The sequence below is a fragment of the Salvelinus sp. IW2-2015 genome, linkage group LG4q.1:29 (genome assembly GCF_002910315.2).
Source record: "Salvelinus sp. IW2-2015 linkage group LG4q.1:29, ASM291031v2, whole genome shotgun sequence".
Lineage (NCBI taxonomy): Eukaryota > Metazoa > Chordata > Actinopteri > Salmoniformes > Salmonidae > Salvelinus > Salvelinus sp. IW2-2015.
The window spans coordinates 48380658-48405930 of NC_036842.1; the positions used below are offsets into that span (position 1 = coordinate 48380658).

Here is a 25273-nt window from a genome sequence, read left to right on the forward strand (position 1 = left end):
AATATTGATTCAACTATTCAACTTCCTCTTTACTTCTGCTCTTTGATCTTTGAACTTAGCCCTCCTGTTCCTCCTCCCCCGTTTCCGATTCACAGGTTCGCTGGGAAGACGGTGACCAGTGGCAGCCTTGTACTGGTCAGTGTGGTCACCAAAGAGGACGGGGCCGCCCAGCTGACGGTCAACTGTGAGAAAATGGTGATTGGCACGATGCTGGTCAAGGACATCCTTCAGGCCCTCACCCAGTGATGACCCCTAACTCTTGACCCCTGACCTTTGACCCCAGCAATTTCCTTCCTCTCCTACAGCTCGGTTCTGTCTCCCTTTGCTCACTCGCATACATACAACCACACATTCATCCACTCCCATTCCAAATACCCCCATACTTAGGGTCCTCTTTCTCTTCATTAAGATACTGGTAGTCTGATAAGAATATGTAGAAGACAGGTTTGATCCATCGCTCAATTGATATTCTGCATGTAATGCAGGTTTCAAACAAATTATGATGATTTTTTACTTATACGAGAGACGCAAATCTGGGGGAAATAATAGGCCCCACTTTGACTTTTAAAATCACTTCCTACGAACTGTCATAACAAATTACAGAATGGCATTACTGTACACGATTTGTAAAGACAATAAGTCATTAAGAATCATCCCACTGATCAAATAAAATCTGTGACGGCGTTGAATCAACATGGAAAACTGATTGGATTTGCAAAAAGTAATCAACGTAAGGGAATTTTGTTATTTTTTTCACCCAACTTTTAACCTACATTTGTTTGTTGATTTCACATTGAATTCACGTTAACTCAAAAATGTTTTAATCAAAACTAGACATTGAACTGAGGTCAGTGCCCAGTGGGATGTTTATCCTAACCTAAAATCCTCCTTATCATTTGTCATGACTGCTGTAAAGGTTTGACATGCTCTCTTTAGCCATATCTACGAATGGCTCATGATGTGTTGTCTGAACGAAAGACTGCGAGTCCTCACCTATACTCTTGCTATACTTGTTTCAGCCAAGCATAAATGTACTATGTAGAAAACACCATGCCTTTTTTAAATGTAGCGTGGTACCATTACACCATTACCAACATTACTTAGGTACAGTAACAGGGTATATCATCAAGGAAAAAGTGGTCGCTCCTCAATTTACTTTGGTCTGCTGAATGTTCAATGAAGTCCCCCTTTGAGTAGTGTGGTTCTCTATTCTCAATCTCTACCGCCTGGCCCGCTAAATGTCATACACATAGAATAMATGTTATTGAGTGGGACTCCTGCAGATGAAAATGATACACAGTAAATGTGATTGTATGCATTGCAATATTTAATACAAAAATGAAGGTCTGTGTTAGTGTGTGTCTGTGTCTGTGTGTATGAATGATTTCCAAACATGACAATATTAAATCCTCATGGCCCAAGGCAAACTGTTCTGTAATCAGCAGCTGTCTGTGTTTTTCTGCCTTTCCATTGACTTTTGCATATACTTACTGTATTTCCAGTATAGGTTAACCATGCTATAATTAAAGGTGGTTTCTATCATGCTATAAACCCACTGATGTTGTCATAATGAGACCTACGGAAATGGAAATGCGATCCTAAGGAAACTGTGCTATGCTGTTTTGGGCGCTAGGTAAAGGGCCTTGCTCTGTATAGGGGAGACACCTGATATGATATAACCCAGCTGCATATCTGCGAGCTGCCTTCGTGACATAAGTGAAGTTATTTATTTATTTGTTTAGATTTTTTTGCCATAGGAACATGTAATTGTATCATCTCACCAAAGGAGTTCAATACAGCAAGCATCAATAACAGTTATCATAGAAAGTTGAAGAGTGAAAGAAAAGGGAAAATGACAGCAGTTTTTTACTCCTTGAAATTTGAATTGTTTTATTTGTTCAGTATCGCACTGGTAAATCTTTCAAGCTTGTGAACTTAATTCACTGGTTTGTGGAGTCATGACACAGTCAAAGAACAAAGGAGAATTTAAGTTGAATTTACATGTAATTTCAAATTCATTTTACTACTGGTATGCAGACAATTTGAGGACATAATTTGCTTAACTCATACCATTGACCACATACCTTATGAAAAGTACTGTTAAACGTGGCAGTGGTCTATTATTTCCTCCCCTAAAATACAAAGCTATATATAACTTTAAAAGGTTAAACCTTTCTCTCAAAATGAAAACTTTGCAATGAATTTAAGATAATAGTGGATGGAGCAATCCTTTAAAGGGTATTGTTATTTTAATGCACACTCGCTTTCTCTTTCTGATGTCATGATTATGGTCTACCATATCTTCTGTGTGGTTATGAAATAATGTGGTGTTTAAGCTTTATTTATTATTCAAATGAAAATAATGAAATAAAACGGATGAAATGTGTCAATGTCTATAGCCTTTTTGTATGTGGACCGAAGAGATGGAAAACCTAACTTGATACACTTTGATGTGGATATTTGTTATCGACTTGTCTTCAAATTCAGCTACTTCCTGTTTGTAAAGTACAATGTATCCAATTTAGATATGATATGACGTCATGTCTGGAAGCAACTGACCCTAGGGCCCATGAGCAGACAGTGTGATTTCGCTCCGCGTGCTGAACTTTAAATAGTTCAATAGGTGTCTCAAAATCCGTTTTCAGAGGTTAACTGGAGGCAATGAAATACTGAAGTTATAGTACTGAAACTACGACATGATGTACCCCATTTTAATTAGTTAAAATGTGATTTGTAGGTCTGTGCATCTCTACTTCAGTGGTGCCGCTTCAGCCATTTCAAATGAATTACCCCGCATGCCGTTAACAGATAAGTTGACGCACATTTTCCTAATCATGACACCTGAGTCTTGAAAGTAGTCTTCAAATAGTGTTTCGAGGCAGACAGACAGATATTTGACACATCCCCGCGGGTTCCTGTCCAATAATATGGCCTTTTCTCTGGTAAGTAGACTTTTTGTGTGAATAGTCGAGCGCTGTCTATAAAATAAATTTCGCAGTCGTTCAACGACTATGTCCTTTGTAAAATGAACCTTTAGCATCTTTAGRTTTTGTCCACGGTGCAACTGCTAACGTTAGCTATAGACATTTTCAATATGTTATTTCAATTTAACATTTTCCATTCATAAATAATCACCAGTCCAGCTCTAACTGTTGAACGATGTAAATGTAGTTATGGTTGCCTTTTATGTCTAGTGCAAATTTAATCGTGTTTTTGCCATCACTTGACTGATAATAAGTTTACCTCAAACGTAGTGACAACCGGAGAAATAATAGCCAACAAGGCCAAGTTGTAAAGACTAGGCCTATTATTTTAACGTTTCCTATCTAGACTACACGGGGAATAAACCTACCTTATTGGGGAATAAGCCTAAATTTGATGTATGTGCAGTATTGTCTGTTTGTTGTACATTGCATGTTCTACATTCATACTGCAAACAGAAAGAAGACCTGAGGCTCCATGACCACTGGCATACAGGCTCTCAAACCCTGCCTACATGCAGCAATGGTGATATCTTCCGCCGAATTAACAATATGTTGGGCAACTCTCTGGACCTCACTGGGGTGTGCACTACACCCACAAACCACAAGGGGGAGCGTGTCCATCACCTGTCAGGTAATTCCAAAGCCATTTAAGAAATGTTTTGTAAAATTGGGTCTAGTCTAGAATTGAACAGCTATGAGGCATCACTTTTCAGTTTTATTCTGATAAATATGCTGAGTTCTCAGCATTGTTTCTCATAACTCCTGCAGAACTCATTCTATAGCAGTTTGGGACCACAATGGCAGTCAGCTGATTCCCTTTTTGTCAATGAGATTGGGAAAGCATTGAAGCTGATTCATGCTGCTCTTGTAACTGATCCAGGTACTAGTTCCTGCCAATACCGAGGCAGAACTTGACTTCCATCTCCTTACAGGGACGTCTTGTTAGTTTTGCCAAATGGTAAAGGGCTTATTCAGCAAGAAGCAAGATTTGTAACATTGCAGATAGAATTGTAATGTATTGAACAGACATAATGCCCTGTTCTACAAGGCTGATAATTATGCATCTCAAAATATATATCTTTATCTGAGCAGTAAATTTATACTCTTCTGAATAAGCTTCTAGGCTTTTTTTGTAGTGTTGAATGAATAGTAGTGTTGAATCTGTCTGCCTCCCTACCGGTCCAATTTGCTGAGTCAGACCAGACTGAGGCGTATGGGGAGGGGGTCTGGAGGCGTATGAGGTGAATCTGGAGGGGGTCCAACTTCTCAGACTGCTGTTCTCCTCAGATCGCTGTTGTGTGAATCCAGTCAGTGTTTTGGAACACATGCTCAGGCAGGCAAGAGAAAGCAGCGCTCAGCCTGTCTGATCAGTGCGCAGCGGCGGTTGGACACTCGCGAGAGCTACAGGAGAGTCGGCCATACGCGCACGCACACATACATTGTCGGCCGAGAGATTCTGGGGAGCACTGCTGAGCCCCACACTCACACACGTTCTACCGAGAGATACCGAGTAGAGCACATTGCTTCCTGAGCCACCCAGCCACGGGTGCTGCCTGGTTGGATCCATGTGCTGAGTGAGAGCTTTATTCAACCCATCTCTCACACCACCGAATGGCAGCGTCAGAAGTGTGTGAGGGCAGCCTGGTCCAGGTCACATGCTTAGCTGGGTGGTGATGCCGACAGAGGCATGGCAGCCTCTGGGCACTTGCCCGGGTACAGTAGGTAAGGCTGAGATGATGGTAGGGGTGTGGTGGATGAGGTGGGAGGTAGTTAGGTACTAGACTATGTAGAATTGATTTTCCAGAGGTTGTGCATTTCTCTTGGTGTGAATGTTTTCTCACTATACCCTCCCTTTATACCTGCTCTCTGTTATTTTGTCTGATTCACGCCTTCCCTTACTCAGTTTCTCCCAACTTGGTTTGTCTGGTTCTCTCTCTTTGTACTCCTTCTCTGCCTCATTTATACTCACTCTATCTCTCTCTCCTTCTCTCCAGACTTACTAGATGGTGATTTTGCTCCGATGGGTAGCCCTATAGGCAGCAAGGTTCCTTGCCCCTCCAGAGCCCAGGGCTCTACGCTCCGTGGTGGTGGCCTGTCTGATCTCACTCAGCTGGGCCTGGGGCTGCAGTCGCTCAGCCTAGCCTGCTGGGAGCAGCCCTCCGCTGCCATGGAGCCTCCGTCGCACACCAACTCGCCCTCCAGTGAGTACCAGTGCCATATTATACACATACCTACAAAACCTTCATAAGGGGGGAAAAATGGGTTTCTTCTTTAAGAAATTAAAAAAACCTTTATGAAATGTAGTTGAGGTGGGAGTAGTCTGTTTTGGATAAATGGAAGAATCATGATTTTAGCTTTTCGTTAGAAACTGGTTTTGGGATCACCGGGAAGGAATAGGACTTAGGGCTGTTGCGGGGGCCGTATCACGGTCATGAAGACCGTAAAATTCCATGTGACCGTTGGGTCACGGTGATTAGGCTTCTCCAARCTCTTATGCTGATGATGATTATGATTATTAGTAGCTTACCAAACTTGCTAACTTCCTGGTACTCGGCACTCTATTGTCCCTATAATCACTCTGACATCAATGCAAATGTAATCGAAAATCTAATCAAACACTTCATGAGAGCCCATGAGCTCATGTTGTGTAACATTTCTATAGGCTATGCTATTGCGTGAGAAAACAAAGTGATGGCCTCTTAAAAAGACAATTCCATCAGCTTTATGTAGGCTAGGCCTACTCTATTTATTTCTCAACTTTCCTAATATGAAGTACATTGCTTATAGGATAGGATAATGGTGCCGGAGGAGATGGCTGCCGTTTTACAGTCCCCTAACCAATTGTGCTATTGTCTTGTTTTGCGTTATTTGTAACTTATTTTGCACATAATGTTTCTGCCACTGTCTCCTATGACCGAAAAGAGCTTCTAGATATCAGGACAGCGATTACTCACCTCGTACTGGAAGAAGATTTTTTCTTTAACTCGTCGGGCCCGAAGGATTTACTCCAGACACCCGCAAGGCCCTCATCCCTGTCATTCGCAGGTGAAAGAGAGGGAGATATCGGGAATGTAGGTCTGGGTGCCTTGTAAGGATCCGATAGCGAGTGGGTTTGCCTTTACCATCGGTCCTATTAGCCAACGTACAATCATTGGATTATAAAATAGACGAACTACGAGCGTGTACACTACCGTTCAGAAGTTTGGGGTCACTTAGAAATGTCCTTGTTTTTGAAAGAAAAGCACGTTAAAAAAAATAAAAAAATAAAAATATCATTAAAATAACATAATTGATCAGAAATACAGTGTAGACATTGTTAATGTTGTAAATTACTATTGGAGCTGGAAACGGCTGATTTAAAAAATGTGTACAGTGAGGGAAAAACGTATTTAATCCCCTGCTGATTTTGTACGTTTGCCCACTGACAAAGAAATGATCAGTCTATATTTTAACGGTAGGTTTATTTGAACAGTGAGAGACGGAATAACAACAAAAAAATCCAGAAAAATGCATGTCAAAAATGTTATAAATTGATTTGCAATTTAATGAGGGAAATAAGTATTTGACCCCTCTGCAAAACATGACTTAGTACTTGGTGGCAAAACCCTTGTTGGCAATCAGAGGTCAGACGTTTCTTGTAGTTGGCCACCAGGTTTCCCCACATCTCAGGAGGGATTTTGTCCCACTCCTCTCTTCAGATCTTTAAGGTCATTAAGGTTTCGAGGCTGACGTTTGGCAACTCGAACCTTCAGCTCCCTCCACAGATTTTCTATGGGAATAAGGTCTGGAGACTGGCTAGGCCACTTCAGGACCTTAATGTGCTTCTTCTTGAGCCACTCCTTTGTTGCCTTGGCCGTGTGTTTTGGGTAATTGTCATGCTGGAATACCCATCCACGACCCATTTTCAATGCCCTGGCTGAGGGAAGGAGGTTCTCACCCAAGATTTGACGGTACATGGCCCCGTCCATCGTCCCTTTGATGCGGTGAAGTTGTCCTGTCCCCTTAGCAGAAAAACACCCCCAAAGCATAATGTTTCCACCTCCATGTTTGACGGTGGGGATGGTGTTCTTGGGGTCATAGGCAGCATTCCTCCGCCTCCAAACACGGCGAGTTGAGTTGATGCCAAAGAGCTCCATTTTGGTCTCATCTGACCACAACACTTTAACCCAGTTGTCCTCTGAATCATTCAGATGTTCATTGGCAAACTTCAGACGGGCATGTATATGTGCTTTCTTGAGCAGGGGGACAATGRGGGCGCTGCAGGATTTCAGTCCTTCACAGCGTAGTGTGTTACCAATTGTTTTCTTGGTGACTATGGTCCCAGCTGCCTTGAGATCATTGACAAGATCCTCCTGTGTAGTTCTAGGCTGATTCCTCACCGTTCTCATGATCATTGCAACTCCACGAGGTGAGATCTTGCATGGAGCCCCAGGACGAGGGAGATTGACAGTTCTTTTGTGTTTCTTCCATTTGRGAATAATCGCACTAACTGTTGCCTTCTCACCAAGCTGCTTGGCGATGGTCTTGTAGCCCATTCTAGCCTTGTGTAGGTCTACAATCTTGTCCCTGACATCCTTGGAGAGCTCTTTGGTCTTGGCCATGGTGGAGAGTTTGGAATCTGATTGATTGATTGCTTCTGTGGACGGGTATCTTTTATACAGGTAACAAGCTGAGATTAGGAGCACTCCCTTTAAGAGCGTGCTCCTAATCTCATCTAGTTACCTGTATAAAAGACACCTGGGAGCCAGAAATCTTTCTGATTGAGAGGGGGTCAAATACTTAATTCCCTCATTAAAATGCAAATCAATTTATAAAATTTGACATGTGGTTTTCTGGATTTTTGTTATTCTGTTTGTCACTGTTCAAATAAACCTATTTGATCATTAGAAAACCCTTTTGCAATTGTTAGCACAGCTGAAAACTGTTTTTCTGATTTTTAAAGAAGCAATAAAACTGGCCGCCTTTAGATTAGTTGAGCATCTGGAGAATCAGCATTTCGATTACAGGCTCAAAATGGCCAGAAACAAGCACTTTCTTCTGAAACTCGTCAGTCTATTCTTGTTCTGAGAAATGAAGGCTATTCCATGCGAGAAATTGCCATGAACCTGAAGATCTCATACAACGCTGTGTACTACTCCCTTCACAGAACAGCGCAAACAGTCTCTAACCAGAATAGAAAGAGTGGGAGGCCCCGGTGTACAACTGAGCAAGAGGACACGTACAGTAGTCTAGTTTGAGAAACCGACTCCTCACAAGTCCTCAACTGGCAGCTTCATTAAATAGTACCCGCAAAACACCAGTCTCAACGTCAACAGTGAAGAGGCAACTCCGGGATGCTGGCCTTCTAGGCAAGTTCTCTGGTCCAGTGTCTGTTCTTTTGCCCCATCTTAATCTTTTCTTTTTATTGGCCAGTCTGAGATATGGCTTTTTCTTTGCAACGCTGCCTAGAAGGCCAGCATCCTGGAGCAATAACCGATATTTGAGCGGCCTTTTAAGCATTCTAGTACAGTTAAATAGTTAACACACACACATGGACGCAGCGGTTTAAGGCACTGCATATCAGTGCAAGAGGCGTCACTACAGTCCCTGGTTCGAATCCAGGCTATATCAAATCTAGCCGTGATTGGGAGTCCCATAGGGCGGCGCAAAGTTGGTCCAGGGTCGTCCGGGGTAGGCCTTCATTGTAAATATATTTTGTTCTTAACTGATTTTCCTAGTTTAAGGTTACACACCACACCACACTGACCAAAAGGTTATTTTGTTGGCATTTACGTATGTCCCCATTAGAGGTCGACCGATTCATCGGAATGGCCGATTTTAATTAGGGCCGATTTCAAGTTTTCCAATCGGAAATCGTTATTTTTTTACACTGATTTGGCCGATAATTTTATTTATTTATTTATATATATATATATATATATATATACTGCTCAAAAAAATAAAGGGAATACTTAAACAACACAATGTAACTCCAAGTCAATCACACTTCTGTGAAATCAAACTGTCCAATTAGGAAGCAACACTGATTGACAATAAATTTCACATGCTGTTGTGCAAATGGAATAGACAAAAGGTGGAAATTATAGGCAATTAGCAAGACACCCCCAAAAAGGAGTGATTCTGCAGGTGGTGACCACAGACCACTTCTCATTCCTATGCTTCCTGCTGATGTTTTGGTCACTTTTGAATGCTGGCGGTGCTTCTCACTCTAGTGGTAGCATGCGACGGAGTCTACAACCCACACAAGTGGCTCAGGTAGTGCATTCATCCAGGATGGCACATCAATGCGAGCTGTGGCAAAAAGGTTTGCTGTGTCTGTCAGCGTAGTGTCCGAGCATGAGGCGCTACCAGGAGACAGGCCAGTACATCAGGAGACGTGGAGGAGGCCGTAGGAGGGCAACAACCCAGCAGCAGGACCGCTACCTCCGCCTTGTGCCAGGAGGTGCACTGCCAGAGCCCTGCAAAATGACCTCCAGCAGGCACAAATGTGCATGTGTCACCATATGGTCTCACAAGGGGTCTGAGGATCTCATCTCGGTACCTAATGGCAGGAACGGTGGGTTAACTGCCTTGTTCAGGGGCAGAATGACAGATTTTTACCTTGTCAGCTCGGGGATTCAATTTTGCAACCTTACAGTTAACTAGTCCAATGCTCTAACCACCTGATTACATTGCACTCCACGAAGAGACTGCCTGTTACGCAAATGCAGTAAGAAGCCAAGGTAAGTTGCTAGCTAGCATTAAACTTATCTTAAAAAAACAATCATAATCACTTGTTAACTACACATGGTTGATGATATTACTAGTTTATCTAGCGTGTCCTGCGTTGCATATAATCGATGCGGTGCGTATTTGTGAAAAAGGACTGTTTTGCTCCAATGTGTACCTAAACATCAATGACTTTCTTAAAATTAATACACAAGTATATATTTTTAAACCTGCATATTTAGTTATTGCCTGCTAACCTGGCTCGTTGCGAACTCTGAAGACTATTTCTTCCTAACAAAGACAGCCAACTTCACCAAACGGGGGATGATTTAACAAAAGCGCATTTGCGAAAAAAGCACAATCGTTGCACGACTGTACCTAACCATAAACGTCAATGCCTTTCTTAAAATCAATACACAAAAGTATATATTTTTAAACCTAAATATTTTGCTAAAAGAAATTCAGGTTAGCAGGCAATATTAACCAGGTGAAATTGTCACTTCTCTTGCGTTCATTGCACGCAGAGTCAGTGTATATGCAACAATTTGGGCCGCCTAATTTGCCAGAATTTTACGTAATTATGACATAACATTGAAGGTTGTGCAATGTAACAGGAATATTTAGACTTAGAATACGGAACGGTTCCGTATTTCACTGAAAGAATAAACGTCTTGTTTTCGAGATGATAGTTTCCGGATTCAACCATATTAATGACCTAAGTATTTCTCGTATTTCTGTGTGTTATTATGTTATAATTAAGTCTATGATTTGATAGAGCAGCCTGACTGAGCGATGGTAGGCACCAGCACGCTCGTAAGCATTCATTCAAACAGCACTTTCGTGTGTTTTGCCAGCAGCTCGTCGCTGTGCTTCAAGCATTGCGCTGTTTATGACTTCAAGCCTATCAACTCCCGAGATTAGGCTGGTGTAACCGATGTGAAATGGCTAGTTAGTTAGCGGGGTGCGCGCTAATAGCGTTTCAAACGTCACTCGCTCTGAGACTTGGAGTGGTTGTTCCCCTTGCACTGCAAGGGCCGCGGCTTTTGTGGAGCAATGGGTAACGCCGCTTCGAGGGTGGCTGTTGTCGATGTGTTCCTGGTTCGAGCCCAGGTAGAGGCGAGGAGAGGGACGGAAGCTATACTGTTACACTGGCAATACTAAAGTGCCTATAAGAACATCCAATAGTCAAAGGTATATGAAATACAAATCGTATAGAGAGAAATAGTCCTATAATTCCTATAATAACTACAACCTAAAACTTCTTAACTGGGAATATTGAAGACTCCTGTTAAAAGGAACCACCAGCTTTCATATGTTCTCATGTTCTGAGCAAGGAACTTAAACGTTAGCTTTTTTACATGGCACATATTGCACTTTTACTTTCTTCTCCAACACTTTGTTTTTGCATTATTTTAACAAATTGAACATGTTTCAATATTTATTTGAGGCTAAATAGATTTTTATTGATGTATTATATTAAGTGAAAATAAGTGTTCATTCAGTATTGTTGTTGTCTTTATTACAAATACATTTTTTAAATTGGTATCGGCTTTTTTGGTCCTCCAATAATCGGTATCGGCGTTGAAAAATCATAATCGGTCGACCTCTAGTCCCCATTACCAGTGAAACATAATCAAAACCTATTTCTTTCACTTACTTGCTGTGCTGTTTTGTTGTTCATTTGTTCAGTCGTTTCATTCTCAACCAGGATTTCTATGGAACGCCGTTTGGGTCTTTGCGTGTCAAAGATGCACGTCAAATAAGTTTGTTGACCAATCAGGACCTGAATATGACCTCATGTCACATAATAATTTAACGTGTTCATACATTTTTTACGGAGTTATTACATATTGGTTACACTCACTTGTATTTCACATGTCACAACGGTTCATCGATACGTATGCTATGATGCTGGTAAAGTTGTCTCGCACACCTACAGTGCTGGTCATTAAAAAAAAAAAAAGCTAGTTTATGGATGCAAACAATGTTCTTCCCCTAAAACATAGCAAAACGACATGTTTCAGTAGGTGTCATCTATAATAACCCTAGTTTATAAGACAGTTATTTTATTTGATTAATGGTGGTCGGACCCATCTATGTTAAGCTCGCCACAATAAGGATTAGCCACGGACTTTGAGGTTAGCCTTCAAAATATAAATATGACATTGACAGTGATGCAAATTAATACAAATAGTAGAATTATGCCATAATTGAATAGATCATGCTAAACGAGGTTGGCATGTTACATAAAATCAACAAGTGTCAAATTAACAAATTATTTAATCTGAAATCACACTGGATGTATTATACTTTAGAATTGCATTGGGGGCTTACTTATTTCACTGTACAGCCTATGGATTGTGGATCAATTACATGTGGTATCAGTCTACTCAGTGACCCAGAGAACATTAGTGTCGTAGCTCTTATTGCGGGACTCAAACAACAACTGAATTGAGCCACATTTATTGTCAACCTATGTGTACTGAACACTATTCCTGAGGAAAAACAATACTGCGTGGATATTTTGGAGTCTGAACTCTGAGGAGGACGTTGGGAAAAAATATATTGGGCATTGAGTAGACTGATAACTTATTTCATTGATCCCCAAGCCTTAGGTAAAGCTGTACAGTGCAATATGAATGTCAATACACACAATAGGCTGACTGGGTAGGTGATTCCACAGTCCCGCGATAAGAGACACAACGCTAATATTTGCGTAAACTCTTTAACAGTTGTGTTCTTTGGGTACCACCGAGTAGACTGATACCCCATTTCATTGCTTCACATTCCAACCTTGTTTAACATTATCTAGTCTAAATATGGTATGATTCCACCAATTTGTAACCTTCTGCATTTTATTTTGAAGGCAAACTGCAAATTCCACTATTGTGCCTAATCCTTATTGTGGCTGGCTTCACAACAAAACCCGGTCCACTCGAGCTTCACTAGCCAGATGAAGCTAGCCGGCTGCTTGTAACGTTGGCTTTGGGCAACAGGGTTAAGTAGCTGGCTAGCTATTTATTTTCAATAGGCGAACAAGTTGCTACCTAGCTAATACTTACTCGCAGGGATTCCTAAATCATTGCTAAGAATAATGAAAATGACTGCAGTTTCTACTGGTCATGGTCTTCAGGCTGGTTGTATTGGTGCTAGCCAGAAGTTGCAGTCGAACGAATTATTCTTTATTACCAACGCGGTATTGTAAGCACATCGTTCGTGGCCGGTGTTCGCTTGTTTGCAGACTTTGACAGTGCTACTGATAGTAGTGGTGGCGCTTGGCTTGCACTTGCAAATTCAGAACACACAACATTCTTTAATAGAACTGTTATTTGACGTGATAAATTAAAAGCTTTTTTAACGTGTCAAATAGTGTTATTTGACGTGTCTTTTTTGACACACAAAGACCCAAACGGCGTTCCATAGTATGCCGTGAAGCTAATAGCAGTGACGCTATTACTGTGTATCTCCGGTAGGGCAACATCTGAAAAATGGCGCACTTGGTAGTGTGTACCGGCGGTGCTCAACCAGTCACGAAGCCAACATCATCGTTTTCCCCCCCTGTCCCTATTTTGAGACCGTGCATGATAATGGTCCATTCTAAATCAAAATGAATTTTACTCATGTTAGTATATGTAAAGGTTAAATCAAAATTAGTCTGATGGGTGACAATATTAGCCTACTGTATCACTTGTGAATTATATATTAGCACTTGGGAATGATACCCAGCTTAAGGCAAACAATGCCTTTTTAAACAAATTTCTAATCACAGTTGCACACATGTAGCCTTGCCCAGAGGCCTGTAAGGTTTTCATAAGGTTTGTATCACAACTAAAGTGGCCGAATAACTTCTTAAAATTAACCACATTAATCCGCTTTAAAACAGGTGTAGAGCCTAACTGGGTCACGCAGCGTGTTAGTTTCAAGTTTGTGGAAGATCATTTTCACCATAAAAATTCACCTTTTATAATAAAAGCATTACACGCATAATCGCATTTGTGGTCATAATGGTGTTTTCCAGCTAATGGACCATTCGTGCTTATAGCCTATTGCCGTGTGCGCATTGCTGCTCATATAATGTGAAGAAATCAGTCACATGTCAGCCTCGTTATGTAAAAAAAGTTTTTTTGATGCTAGTGCTTGTATTAATTTTGGATCTATCGCATCCCACAACTGTGCCAGATTATTTCTTTCTGGCACAGAATAGAATGGGTCAACTTTGTACTATGGTAGTAGATTGACATAGGCTAGTGCCTTTGCTGTTCGTTAGGTTTACTCATCTTGTTGGCTGACAAAGTAAATGGGGACAGTTCTTCAAATATCTTCAATATGCACCTCYGAGTTGTATAAGGACGCAAGCAGTTGTGTCCCGATGTGTCTGTCTTCACTTGTAGCCTGTGAGAAAGATCCGATCAGCCGCGTGAGCGAGAGGTGCTTCGGAACAGGCAGCACTCGGGGAGAAGGGATGCAAAAGGAATGGATTTTTTTAGGTTACATTATGGCCACACAAAGGGGATGCCGCTGGGAAATTCAAGGCATTATCAAGTGCTTCTCAAATTGTGAATGAGAGACGACGAAGTGTCTACAGCCTGCATAAAAAAACAAAGTAGAGCTCATGCCTTTCAAGCAACTTTTTTCAAATCATCATTAGTTGCATCATGCAGCCTTACAATGTATTAAAAATCTAAACATGTAGCCCACCATTTGTATCACAACTAAAGTTACATAACTCTAAATTAAGTATATAGGAGTACCTATTTCTTTGTTAACCTCTCAACATAGAATAGCTGCATGTGTACACTACCTCAAATTGTTTGGAGGAAATATTATTTCTATTAAATTTGATCTTCATACTATAAAATAATGCCACAGAATTATAAGCAAATCTTGTCTGCTAAATGAACTAGTGTAGCCCACAGCCATATGGCATAGCCAGATCAGTACCTAACATAAGGATAACTTTTAAAAAGTATGCTTTTCTGTTCTTCTGAAATAGACTACATTTTCTTCATATCATGTTTCTTTAGGCCTGTTGTGGTGTAAATATTGTAATCAAAAGGAGAGGTTATTTTGAAGAAATCTAAAAATCAAACGTTATTTATTTACTGCAGTAATGGAGCTGGTTGGTAACCACCCCTGGAGGTGATCACTGCCAACTCAACAAGCTGGTTTGAGCCACAGCATTTTATAGCAAAGTCCATCTTCCAGTCTACATAAAACACAATAGGGGTCACGAGGTTAAGATTTATATGAAAGATACTTATAATTCACAGCAGACAGTATCTGCTGTAAAGTTTTCATTGTGTAGAGACCAGTGTCTGGCCCCCCAACTCCATACATGTCTCTCTGGTACCATATAGAACAGAAACATGAACTCATGCTCTGGAATGCGGTATCCCCAAAGACATTGTAAATCTCCTGTCAGTGTTATCTCCCAGAGGCCCACTTTCAGTTCACACAGACACAATAGAGTTCTAAGAACTCTCTATTCTGTTGCATAAAACAACCATTTGATGCATTTAAAGTATTATAACAATCTTTCAATTTTGCTCTCACACTGTCAAAAATAATGTATTTATTGTGAAGGTGTAGCCTATATTACATGAACTTATAGACTTTTAAAAATGTAGATGTTCCAAAGATCTGCATCAGTGGCTTGTGTGGAAGCCGGGAGATGCGAAATGTGTTTATGCCAATTGCCGTTAATTAACATAAACACATTTCGCGTGAGATCGACAGTTATTTGCTTGACAGTTACTGGCTGACAAAATTTAGTGACCACCACAGCCCTAATAGAACCCTTTGCTGTGATAAACCTTGCTGTGATTAATTCTTTCAAATGTTCTAATAGAACCCCCTAATCKCCTTTTGGGGTGTGCTGGTATGATTTTTGAGCTATAATGTGCTCTCTGAATTAGGATGGCCTCTGATGCAAGTGGCAGCAATGAGCTCCTACTTCCAAGGATGATTCATCAGYCCTATTTCTGTGCACAAGGGTAAACACTCTTCCAGAAGGGGCCAGCCCTGGTTCTGCCTCGTCACGTCTCTTAATTCTTTGCTATGACTAATCAGTTTTCTCTGGCATGGCACACTCGCTGCTGACACGGTTTTGTTTGGCCTGGCAGTGGCACCCTCGTCCAGGGCAGTGAGGCCACTGAATGTAATCACATTTGAATGCCGAGGGCCCAGTTCCCTAATAGCGATGGGGCTTAGGAGTGTTTTAACAATGCATCTTTTCTACAACGGCCGAAGATGTAACATGAGTTTCCCAAAACACCATGCAGAGATGCTAAGTGTGTCGTTGGAGCATGTCGATACTATAGGATCAAAAGGGGAGCGCTGTACTTTCTCCAATCAAATCTTACCTTAACATTATAATTTCACAATACTGACGACTGATCAGCTTCTAGGAATATTACCACCTATGCCTGCAAATATTGAGGCGGCTTAATCTAATGCTTACAAAATGAAAATACACTAAATTACAGATTTGTCACACTGTTAGGCTACACATGAAATGTATCGAYACAAATTGGACAGTAGTAAAAGAACTCAATTGCTTGAACATGAAATGTATTTAAATATGATTTGTTTTCATTTGAAGCATTGTTTTATACGTTGCTTGTTTGTATCAATTGCAAAGACATTGGCAACTTATCAACTTTGTTCTGAAGTTATCACGGTCACAGAGATATGGATAAAGCGTGTGATTCTGTTAAATGGAGATCTGTGTATAAAGTGACGGGAGGGCAAAAAGTATCTAATGACGTACTTAGGTCTTCTATGAGTGGTCTTAGGCAGGTGTTAGATTACGAGCGTTTTTCAATTGCAACGTTAACAATGTTTTTGGGAAACCGCTCCGATTTAATGACGCTCTTATGCAAGTTCTAACGATGAACTTAGCGTTGACGCTTTTGGGAAACTGTGCCCAGGGCTGTTCATCTGAATACTCCTCTGCTTTATCCTTTTACCATTAAAACCCATACATTAAGGTTGTGTACTTCACTTTAATGTGTTCCAAGGTTTATAACTTGAAATCACCCAGAGCAGCATTTCTTAATCTTGGTTGCAGGAATCCAAAGGGGTGCACATTTTAGTTTTTTGCCTTAGCARTACACACCTGATTCAAAGCTTGAGTTAATTATTTGAATCCGCTTTGTAGTGCTGGGGCTAAAATGTGTACCTCTTTGCACAAGGACCAGAATTAAGAAACGCTGACCTAGAGGAAACAAAATGCTGTCTTCACTGGCTCTGTGAATTTGTTGAGGTTACCTTCAGTGACGTCCCACTCAAGTTGCAGTATGATGAGCACATMAGTATTCTTTGTATTTATAGTGCTAGGCATGCTGGGTAGCCCACTGGGCCAGCCTCTGGAACCTCTGGGCACCACAGATCTGCTGGCGATGTTCCCTGGGCTGAGTCATGGTGGGAATCCCCGCGTGGAGGGGCGCGCCTTCCTGGACTCGCGCTGCAACAGCCCGGCCGACTCTGAAACCAGTGGTTTTAGCTCCGGATCGGACCACCTCTCTGAGCTGCTGGTGAGTTTTGATTGAAGACCCTAGAATAGACGMCTTTATGGCGCAGTTTCATAGGCCCAGATTCAGGCCCGGCCCTAGCCTTTTAGGGGTTCTAAGCAAGTTTAGGTTGGGGGCCCCACCACCTTGGGACCTTTTGCGACACCCCACCAACCAAATCAAAAGTTAATTTCCTGCAATTCAACACATTTTGGCATGGGGTGGAGATAAAATGTTGCAGTTTAAAGGCTAATAATTGAGCTAAGGTCTGTTAGTGAATGACGAGGAGCACTGCTGATGTCTACTATTCAAACAGTAAGTTAAGGGGCCCTGTTTAATCTGATCACTCCTCAGCTATATTCAAGATGATGTAGGCCATTTTGTGCTTTTTATTGTGAAATAGCGGTTTGCCCCATTTGATTCCACTATAATCAGTTATGGCTAGCCTGAGGCAGCTGGAAATATTCCTGGTATGCACTTAAACTGTCTGGATCCATCAACAACAAACTAATTGTGAAAAATGTATGTCAGAGTAAAGGTTGGGTAGGTATCAGTGTTGTAGTACTCAAAACCAGTCTCGAGATCACACATTGGCTCGGTCTTGTCGGATACATATGTATTCGGTCTTGACTCCGTCTGACAGCCTAGACCAGCGGAGTTTTAAAAAAACACAAAAAAAACAAATGATCTGCTTCCATTCTGTCAGCGCATAACCGCTTTGTCAGACAAAATGTATATCAAATTTGACTTTTCACATGCTCAGAATACATCAGGTATTGTGACATGCTTACTTACAAGCCCTTAACCAACAATGCAGTTCAAGAAAGAGTTAAGAAAATATTTACTAAATAAACTGAAGTAAAAATAGTCAAATTAAAAAGTAACACAATAAAAATAACTTGGCTATATACAGGGTGTACCGGTGCAGGGGTACAGTAAGTCAAGTTATTTTGTACATGTAGGTAGGGGTAAAGTGACTGCATAGATAAGTGATAGCAGCAGTGTAAAAACAAAAAAGGGGGGGGTCAATGTAAATAGTCTGGGTGGCCATCTGATTTAATTGTTCAGCAGTCTTATGGCTTGGGGGTAGAAGCTGTTAAGGAGCCTTTTGGTCCTAGACTTGGAGCTCCGGTAGCAGAGAGAACAATCTATGACTTGGGTGACTGGAGTCTTTGACAATGTTTTGGGGCCTTCCCCTGACACCGCCTAGTATATAGATCCTGGATGTCAGGAAGCGTGGCCCCAGGGATGTACTGGGCCGTGCGCGCTATCCTCTGTAGTGCCTTGCGGTCGGAGGCCAAGCTGTTGCCATACCAGAAAGGATGTATAGACTCCTTTCTTGAAAACATTGCGATTCTGAAAGGACAGCAAACGTAATACCAGCGCACTCACCACTGCCAGTGGTGTAGAGGAGGGTATACGCAGGTATAAACATTATACCCATCTTTTTTTTCAGTGGGCATTGTGTATACTCACTACTTATTCCCTACTGATATGTATCAAGGTAGTGTAGTGGAGGTATACGATCAATTATGTAGTACAATAGAGAAATCATGCTCAAAGTAGCCTACATAATCGCAAAGCGCATGAAATATATTCACATGCGCGCCGCACACATAGCCTAGTTTCAGTGGAATATCATCTGCAGGCAGCAAGATTGTGCAGCTTTCAACTTGTTTTGGCAAGGAGCAGCTCACAGAAGAATGACATCGGTAGGGAAGGAAAGACGTTTCAATTTACAGTGCATTCGGAAAGTATTCAGACCCCTTGACTTTTTCAACATTTAATGTTGCAGCCTTTTTCTAAAATGGATAAAATTGTTTTGCTTTTCTCATCAATCTACACACAATACCCCTTTTTACATTTTTGCAAATGTATTAAAAATAAACTTAAATCACCTGGATTTAAGTATTCAGACCCTTTACTCCATACTTTATTGAAGCATCTTTGGCAGCGATTAAAGCCTCAAGTCTTCTTGGATATGATGCTACAAGCTTGGCACACTTGTATTTGGGGAGTTTCTCCCATTCTTCTCTGGAGATCCTCTCAAGCTCTGTCAGGTTGGATGGGGAGCGTGATGGTCAAGAATGCTCTAGATAACATGTAACCAGCTCTGCTAAGGCGTGTAAAATGGTCAGTGAGGTGTTCTCTKATTTGTCTGGAAGTAGCTAGCTAGCCAACTTTAGCCAGTTAGCTTGGGTGCTAGGTTGGGATAAGTATGCATTGGCAGGCAAGCTGCAGAAGGATGAGGAGGCTGCAGAAGGATGAGGAGGCTACAATTCCCCATCGTTTATCAGTGCAATTTTGACGGCCAACTAGTTGCAAAGTTTTGAGAGGGTTTATCTAATGTTCCGTTGTTAAATTTGAGCTCATCTTGCTCTGGCTAGCATTAGTTGATGTGCATAACTGAGGGAGAGAGCCTACCTTTCATGGTTGTTTGATCAATAGGACTGTAAAGTTCCCAAATGTTAGAGGACTCACGTGGTGTTTACAGATATCCATGCAGGTGTATTTTGTGGCTTTTAGCGAATGCGTTCGAATTATCTAAATTTGCGCTGTTGCAAGGTCAGGTCTGTGTAGACTCCGGTCCTGGACAAGACATGTTTTATTTACTGCAGTGTCTATTAATTGTCCAAATGCACAGCCACTTTCACACACTATATTGCTATAGAATTTTCACACATGCCATAGTATACACATTCTAAAAATTAATGTAAACGTGAAAATGGCCACCTCTAAGTGGTCGCTTGTCAGAAAATGTTTAAGTGTCACACTTCCTGGGGGTGTATATGAACAGATTTTAATAAGATTTCATGACGCTAAAATGCTGTCAGTAAAACTTTAAATGCAGCAATGTTTCTCACACGTTATTTTCAGCGATGGCAAACAGCAAGCGCACTGCAATAAACACAGTTCCATTCACCTGATGATGATCATTTMAAACTTAACTAGCAAATGAACAAATTAGCAACAACATCCTCTTTGATAACACCTGCTGCAGCCACTGCAAACTAGCCGACGACAAAAGCTAGCTAGCGAGATGGGGAAAACTACTGCTCGCTATTGCGCGGTGACGTGTTGGCCTTCAAGAAGGCAGAAGTTTCCATACGTTTTTATAAAAACGGTCCCACCTATTAAGCTCCCCGAGTGGCGCAGCGGTGTAGCACTGCATCTCAGTGCAAGAGGCGCCACTACAGTCCTTGGTTCGAATCCAGGCTGTATCACATCCGGCCGCGATTGGGGGTCCCATAGGGCAGTGCACAATTGGCCCAGCATCGTCCGGGGTAGGCCGTCATTGTAAATAAGAATTTGTTCTTAATTAACTGACTTGACTAGTTAACAAAAAATTGTTATTGGTTGATTCCACTGTCACTCCACAAAATGTTGCCCTACTACAGTTGAATGGCAGATGCCTTTATCTTGCTTCAGATGGCCTAGCCAATAGCTGACTTGGCTAGCTAGAGACCAGCAAAGAAACAATCAGGATTTATATATATTTTCTCTTCCGTGTTAACCCTTTCCTTTCCAACAAAAACCAAAGAGAATAAATTGGAAATATTTAAAAATAATTACATTATTTTATAAATCGTTAGCAGGCCCATTATTCCCCACGGTGTTTGGGCTAGTAATAATTTGTAAAGTGGCTCTATTTTTCCCTCCGCATGTATTTTTTCACTATTCTGAATGTCTAAAGAATCCAAATGTTCTGAAATATGAACACAGAAATACTGGATATTTTGAACTCTTATGGTGGTGGTTTTACAAAATTACAATGGTCTTGAATTGGACTGGCATTTTTCTGGTCTTGACTCTCTCGGACCCCTTGTCCCCCTCCCGGTCTTGATCTTGAATCGGTCTCGAACACAACACTGGTAGGTATTGATTTGGAACTGACACTAGAGTTCTGTGCACAGTTCTGGCTGTAGTTAAGTGTGTGTGTTCCCTCTCTGCAGTCTTCTCTGCGGATCTCTCCGCCCCTGCCCTTCATGATGCCGGGGGTACAACAGAGGGACCCCCACGTTCTAGGCACAGCCGTTGGCTGTTCTCGCCTGGACCTCCACGACGACAACTCCGCTCTCAGCCCTGAGCCCCCCACCCTACCGGGCCAGGGCCGCTGTGGGGTGCCCCTGGCCAAGCGCTTTCCCCAGGCCTCAGTGTGGCCCAGCTGGGACTTGCTGGAGGATCCCCAAAAGCCCTTCAACATCGAGAGGGAGGCTCGCCTGCACAGACAGGCTGCAGGTACTGTAGCTACCACAGGAAACAACATTGGGTGTATTCGTTAGTTTGATTCGATTGCAAAATGATTTGTCTTTTACAAAATGTTTTGCAACACTGTTTACTCCAAATGGAAAACATTTTCCAATGTCTATTGGACAGATTCATGTAGGCCCCTCTTTCCGTTTGCTCCCGTTTTGGTTCTTAAACAGTAAATGTTTTTGTTGCAAGAAGTAATGAATACACCCCAGTTCTCCACGGCCACGTTCTTGCTGGTTTCCCCTCTCACTCAACTTGATTGTCAATCATTTACATTAATTGGGCAATTTCAGGAGTCTAGTAATTTAGTTGCATTTTACACTATATTCTTCTACATGCTACAGTTCTGTGCTATCATCTTTCTTACTTTTTCTTCCAGCTGTGAACGATGCCACCTTCACATGGAGTGGCCAGCTGCCTCCCAGGAACTACAAGAACCAAGTGTACTCATGTAAAGTGTTCCTGGGCGGTGTGCCATGGGATGTGACTGAAGGTGAGAAGAGCCAAATAACCCAATAAGAATGCTAATTTTGTTTCCGTTTCAAAACGTTGTGCGCTACTGAACATAACCCAGGTTTGATGGATTAGAGTCACAGTAATTTAGCAGACAAACTTCTTCTCTCCCCTCCCTCCACAGCCAGCCTGGTCGGCACGTTCAGCATGTACGGACCTCTGAGTGTGGAGTGGCCGGGTAAGGATGGGAGGCACCCACGCTGCCCACCCAAAGGTAATATGCCTAAAGGTAATGCTGATGTGGTAGGAATTTTATTTTACTCATTGTTCTCCCAGAGCACAGAGGTGGACACGTACATTGGCATGTATTCACTTCTGGTGTTTAACAGTAAGTGGTGCCTTCTATTTTTGTTTATTCTTCGGTGGAATAAAATAARCTAAAATCCATAGTCAACCTGAATTGTATTTCAGGGAAATGTGCAAATGTTATGTACCTTTTTTTTGTGTGTTTTTTTGCATGTAGGCGGTAAGGATATACAAGAGGGATACAATGCTACAGGGATATAGATATTGAAGAATGTAGAATAACACTGACACGCTGTGGTATGTCTAGCCTACGTCAGGCAGGGAATGATATACTCCGTGCGTGTGTTTTTGAACTGACACTGGTCTCTGCAGGCTATGTGTATCTGGTGTTTGAGAGTGAGCGGTCTGTCCATGGGCTGCTGCAGGCTTGCACCCAGGACCTGCTCCACAAGGATGACTATAGGGAGTATTACTACAAGATGTCTAGCCGAAGGATGCGCTGCAAGGACGTGAGTAGTGCCCTTTCAAACGCCTGGTTCCATTTCTGTCCATAGGACGTTCTTGTAGCACCTAGCCTACCTGCTGTCTGACCTGTAGGAATTAGATGGGTGAAGGCAATGAGGTTGGCCCTTCTGCTATATTGCTCTCACTAATTCAGTCTTTGGCCCCATCAGGGCTAGACTCATTTCCATGTGTGACTGACTTTGGATGGAGCCTTCATAATTGGTTGCAGTATTCAAATTGAAACCCTCTGTATTACATTTTTTTAAATCTTCTTCTTCCCCGCATGTCCTCAGGTGCAGGTAATCCCTTGGGTGCTGGTTGACAGTAACTTTGTGCGCTGCCCGTCCCAGCGGATGGTCCCCAGTAAGACTGTGTTTGTAGGAGCGCTGCATGGCATGCTCAACGCAGAGGCCCTGGCCTTCATCATGAACAACCTCTTCGGAGGGGTCATGTACTCTGGCATCGACACGGACAAACACAAGTACCCTATAGGTAGGTGTAGTGTGGACCAACGCACTCTGGGATTGGTTAGCCTTGTCTCCTGACACTACTCTTTACCCTCCCAAGCTCCATCATTATCTACTGGACCACGTGAGCTGTTTTTTCTCAGGGATAACAAGTAGCATGATATTTAAAAAGGGAATAGTGCCTTTATAATACAAGGGAAAATGAATCTGTTAACAGCTGACAGTCTGACTGAGGTAGTTGTGACTTTGACGAAGGGGATGTTTAAGCATGTGTCCTTAACGGCAGGGTCGGGACGTGTGACCTTCAACAACCAGAGGAGCTACCTGAAGGCTGTGAGCGCCGCCTTTGTGGAGATCAAGACTCCAAAGTTCACCAAAAAGGTAAGGAGAGCTTCCATTGGGCATCTCCATTGAGAGATGGATTGAGGCAACCTAAGCTCTCTAGCTGGATCAATGCATTGATTTGTCTACTCAGGTTCAGATCGACCCCTACTTGGAGGACTCCACGTGCCAAGTGTGTAACCGACAACCAGGGCCCTTCTTCTGCAGAGACCTGGTGAGAACACACCATGCAATGGAGGGTAGAGGATAATGTCCAGCACTAATTTTATTGATGGGTTATTACTTAATACTAAACAGTTTGGGGATGCTGCATTTCAGGTCTTGTTATTAGTGAAATAAATGCGAGTGCTCCAGTCTGAAGTGGTGACTGACTGAGTGACTTGTTTTCTCTACAGGCCTGCTACAAGTACTTCTGCCGCTCTTGCTGGCACTGGCAGCACTCCATGGACGTGCTCCGCAGCCACAGGCCTCTCATGAGGAACCAGAAGCGCTTGGACTGCAGCTAAGCTGCCTGCCATGGCAACACTCCAGGGGGCTCCAGAGATCCCCCACAGGAGCTGGAGCCAGGATGAGGGATAGGTTAACCACAGGAGCCCCAGAGCTTGTTGTCCCCCTCAACAGGGCCCAGGGGGAGGAACCACTAGGAATATTCACTACTGCACTGCGCTCTCTTTTTGCCGTTTACTTGTTTTCACTAATGGCACTTATGCGCAGTAAAGTGTTGGAGTCATTGAGACAACTACTATTACAATTCAGGGCAGGACATTAAAAGGCATCCATAGATGTTCCTCTCCCTAGATTTTGAGTTAATTTTGTTGTTGATCCTTCACTTTATATATTTCAGGTCCCATTGTCRTTCATTGCAGATGCCAGACTGTGCCTTTTTTTGTGTGTTTTTTTTTGTTTTGTGATTTTGACCATCCCACCACACCTACTAAAATTCCTCAGAGGTAGATGTTTTTGTTGGGGGGGGTGAGGAGTTTGGGAATCAGTTGTCCAGTAGCGTACCTTGATATTTTTACGCAGGTATTTTACACATTTTTACTCATGGTTTTAAGTCCTAACATGGTAACTTAATATAATATCTACTTGACTGCTTTTTAATTTTTTTTGCCCGATTTTTAGTTTTTGCCCCTTCAAAGTAATTGCCTGGGGCTGTCGGTTTGTACATTTCATTTTTTAGAAATATGAAGTGGTTGAAGCCTTTGCTCTGCCTAGCTGTGTCGGTGCTCCAGCGTTTTTAGCCATCCATTGCCAGATGCTGACCAGTCAAACCAACAGGCTTTCAACTAATGATCAGATAATATGGAAATAACACTGGAACAAACCTTGATCTCGACTGTACATAGTTTTAATCAACTTAGTGTTGTACTTTTTAATTTGCACTTGAGAAAAGGTTTGACTTGTTTTTTTAATCACCTGTTATCTTTTTTTCAGCAGGACAGATGTCATTGGAAGTGTTTTTCTTAGCCGCTTGGTTCCTGTTGAATGTAGAACTAACTTTGCTAGTATGATATGACCAAACATGGCTTACCTCCCCATACCCTTCTCCCACCCCTTTTGTTGTCATCGGAGGCTCTGTTCCAAAGACCTATTGTCATCCCTCTTTTTCTTTTATCAAGTTTCTTGTGCTGCTTTTTAGGGTTTGAAAGTCTACCTCATTGGTTTGCTAATATTGCTAAAGTTGCCTACAGGTGTGGAGGGTGTTCTGATTGCACAATAAAGGTGTTGAAGCATTATCATT

At 42.1% G+C, this 25273-nt stretch overlaps 2 protein-coding genes across 13 annotated transcripts in view; both read left to right on the forward strand.

Annotated features, from left to right (window-relative positions):
• LOC111962063 (adaptor related protein complex 3 subunit beta 2) overlaps positions 1 to 2386 on the forward strand; it is a 97604-nt gene extending 95218 nt beyond the window's left edge. For 8 of the 11 annotated variants that reach the window (XM_070442934.1, XM_070442936.1, XM_023984848.2 and 5 more), the window contains one exon: positions 60 to 2386. In XM_070442934.1, the coding sequence (XP_070299035.1) occupies positions 60 to 246 (187 nt within the window). In that variant the 3' untranslated portion in view covers positions 247 to 2386. The remainder of the gene's footprint in view (positions 1 to 59) is intronic. The other 3 variants (XM_023984850.2, XM_070442932.1, XM_070442933.1) reach the window with 1 other exon arrangement.
• Positions 2387 to 2858: 472 nt separating this feature from the next.
• cpeb1a (cytoplasmic polyadenylation element binding protein 1a) lies at positions 2859 to 25268 on the forward strand. Of its 2 annotated transcripts, none has more exons than XM_023984851.2 (12): positions 2859 to 2942; positions 3441 to 3615; positions 4979 to 5185; positions 17025 to 17227; positions 21157 to 21442; positions 21837 to 21950; positions 22095 to 22199; positions 22589 to 22725; positions 23014 to 23212; positions 23474 to 23568; positions 23663 to 23743; positions 23925 to 25268. In XM_023984851.2, exons 1-12 carry the CDS (start codon positions 2928 to 2930, stop codon positions 24033 to 24035), a joined length of 1728 nt encoding a protein of 575 aa, XP_023840619.1. In that variant the 5' UTR covers positions 2859 to 2927; the 3' UTR covers positions 24036 to 25268. The 2 variants fall into 2 exon arrangements, with proteins under 2 accessions (XP_023840619.1, XP_023840620.1); XM_023984852.2 differs by having other exon boundaries at positions 22095 to 22184.
• The last annotated feature ends 5 nt before the right edge of the window (positions 25269 to 25273 follow it).

What these genes read in the sequence shown, in the direction of transcription:
- cpeb1a (XM_023984851.2), top strand. An exon ending in GCCATGGGATGTGACTGAAG is followed by an intron (nt 21,951 to 22,094) that starts GTGAGAAGAGCC and finishes CTCCCTCCACAG; the next exon opens with CCAGCCTGGTCGGCACGTTC. An exon ending in CAAAGGTAATATGCCTAAAG is followed by an intron (nt 22,200 to 22,588) that starts GTAATGCTGATG and finishes TGGTCTCTGCAG; the next exon opens with GCTATGTGTATCTGGTGTTT.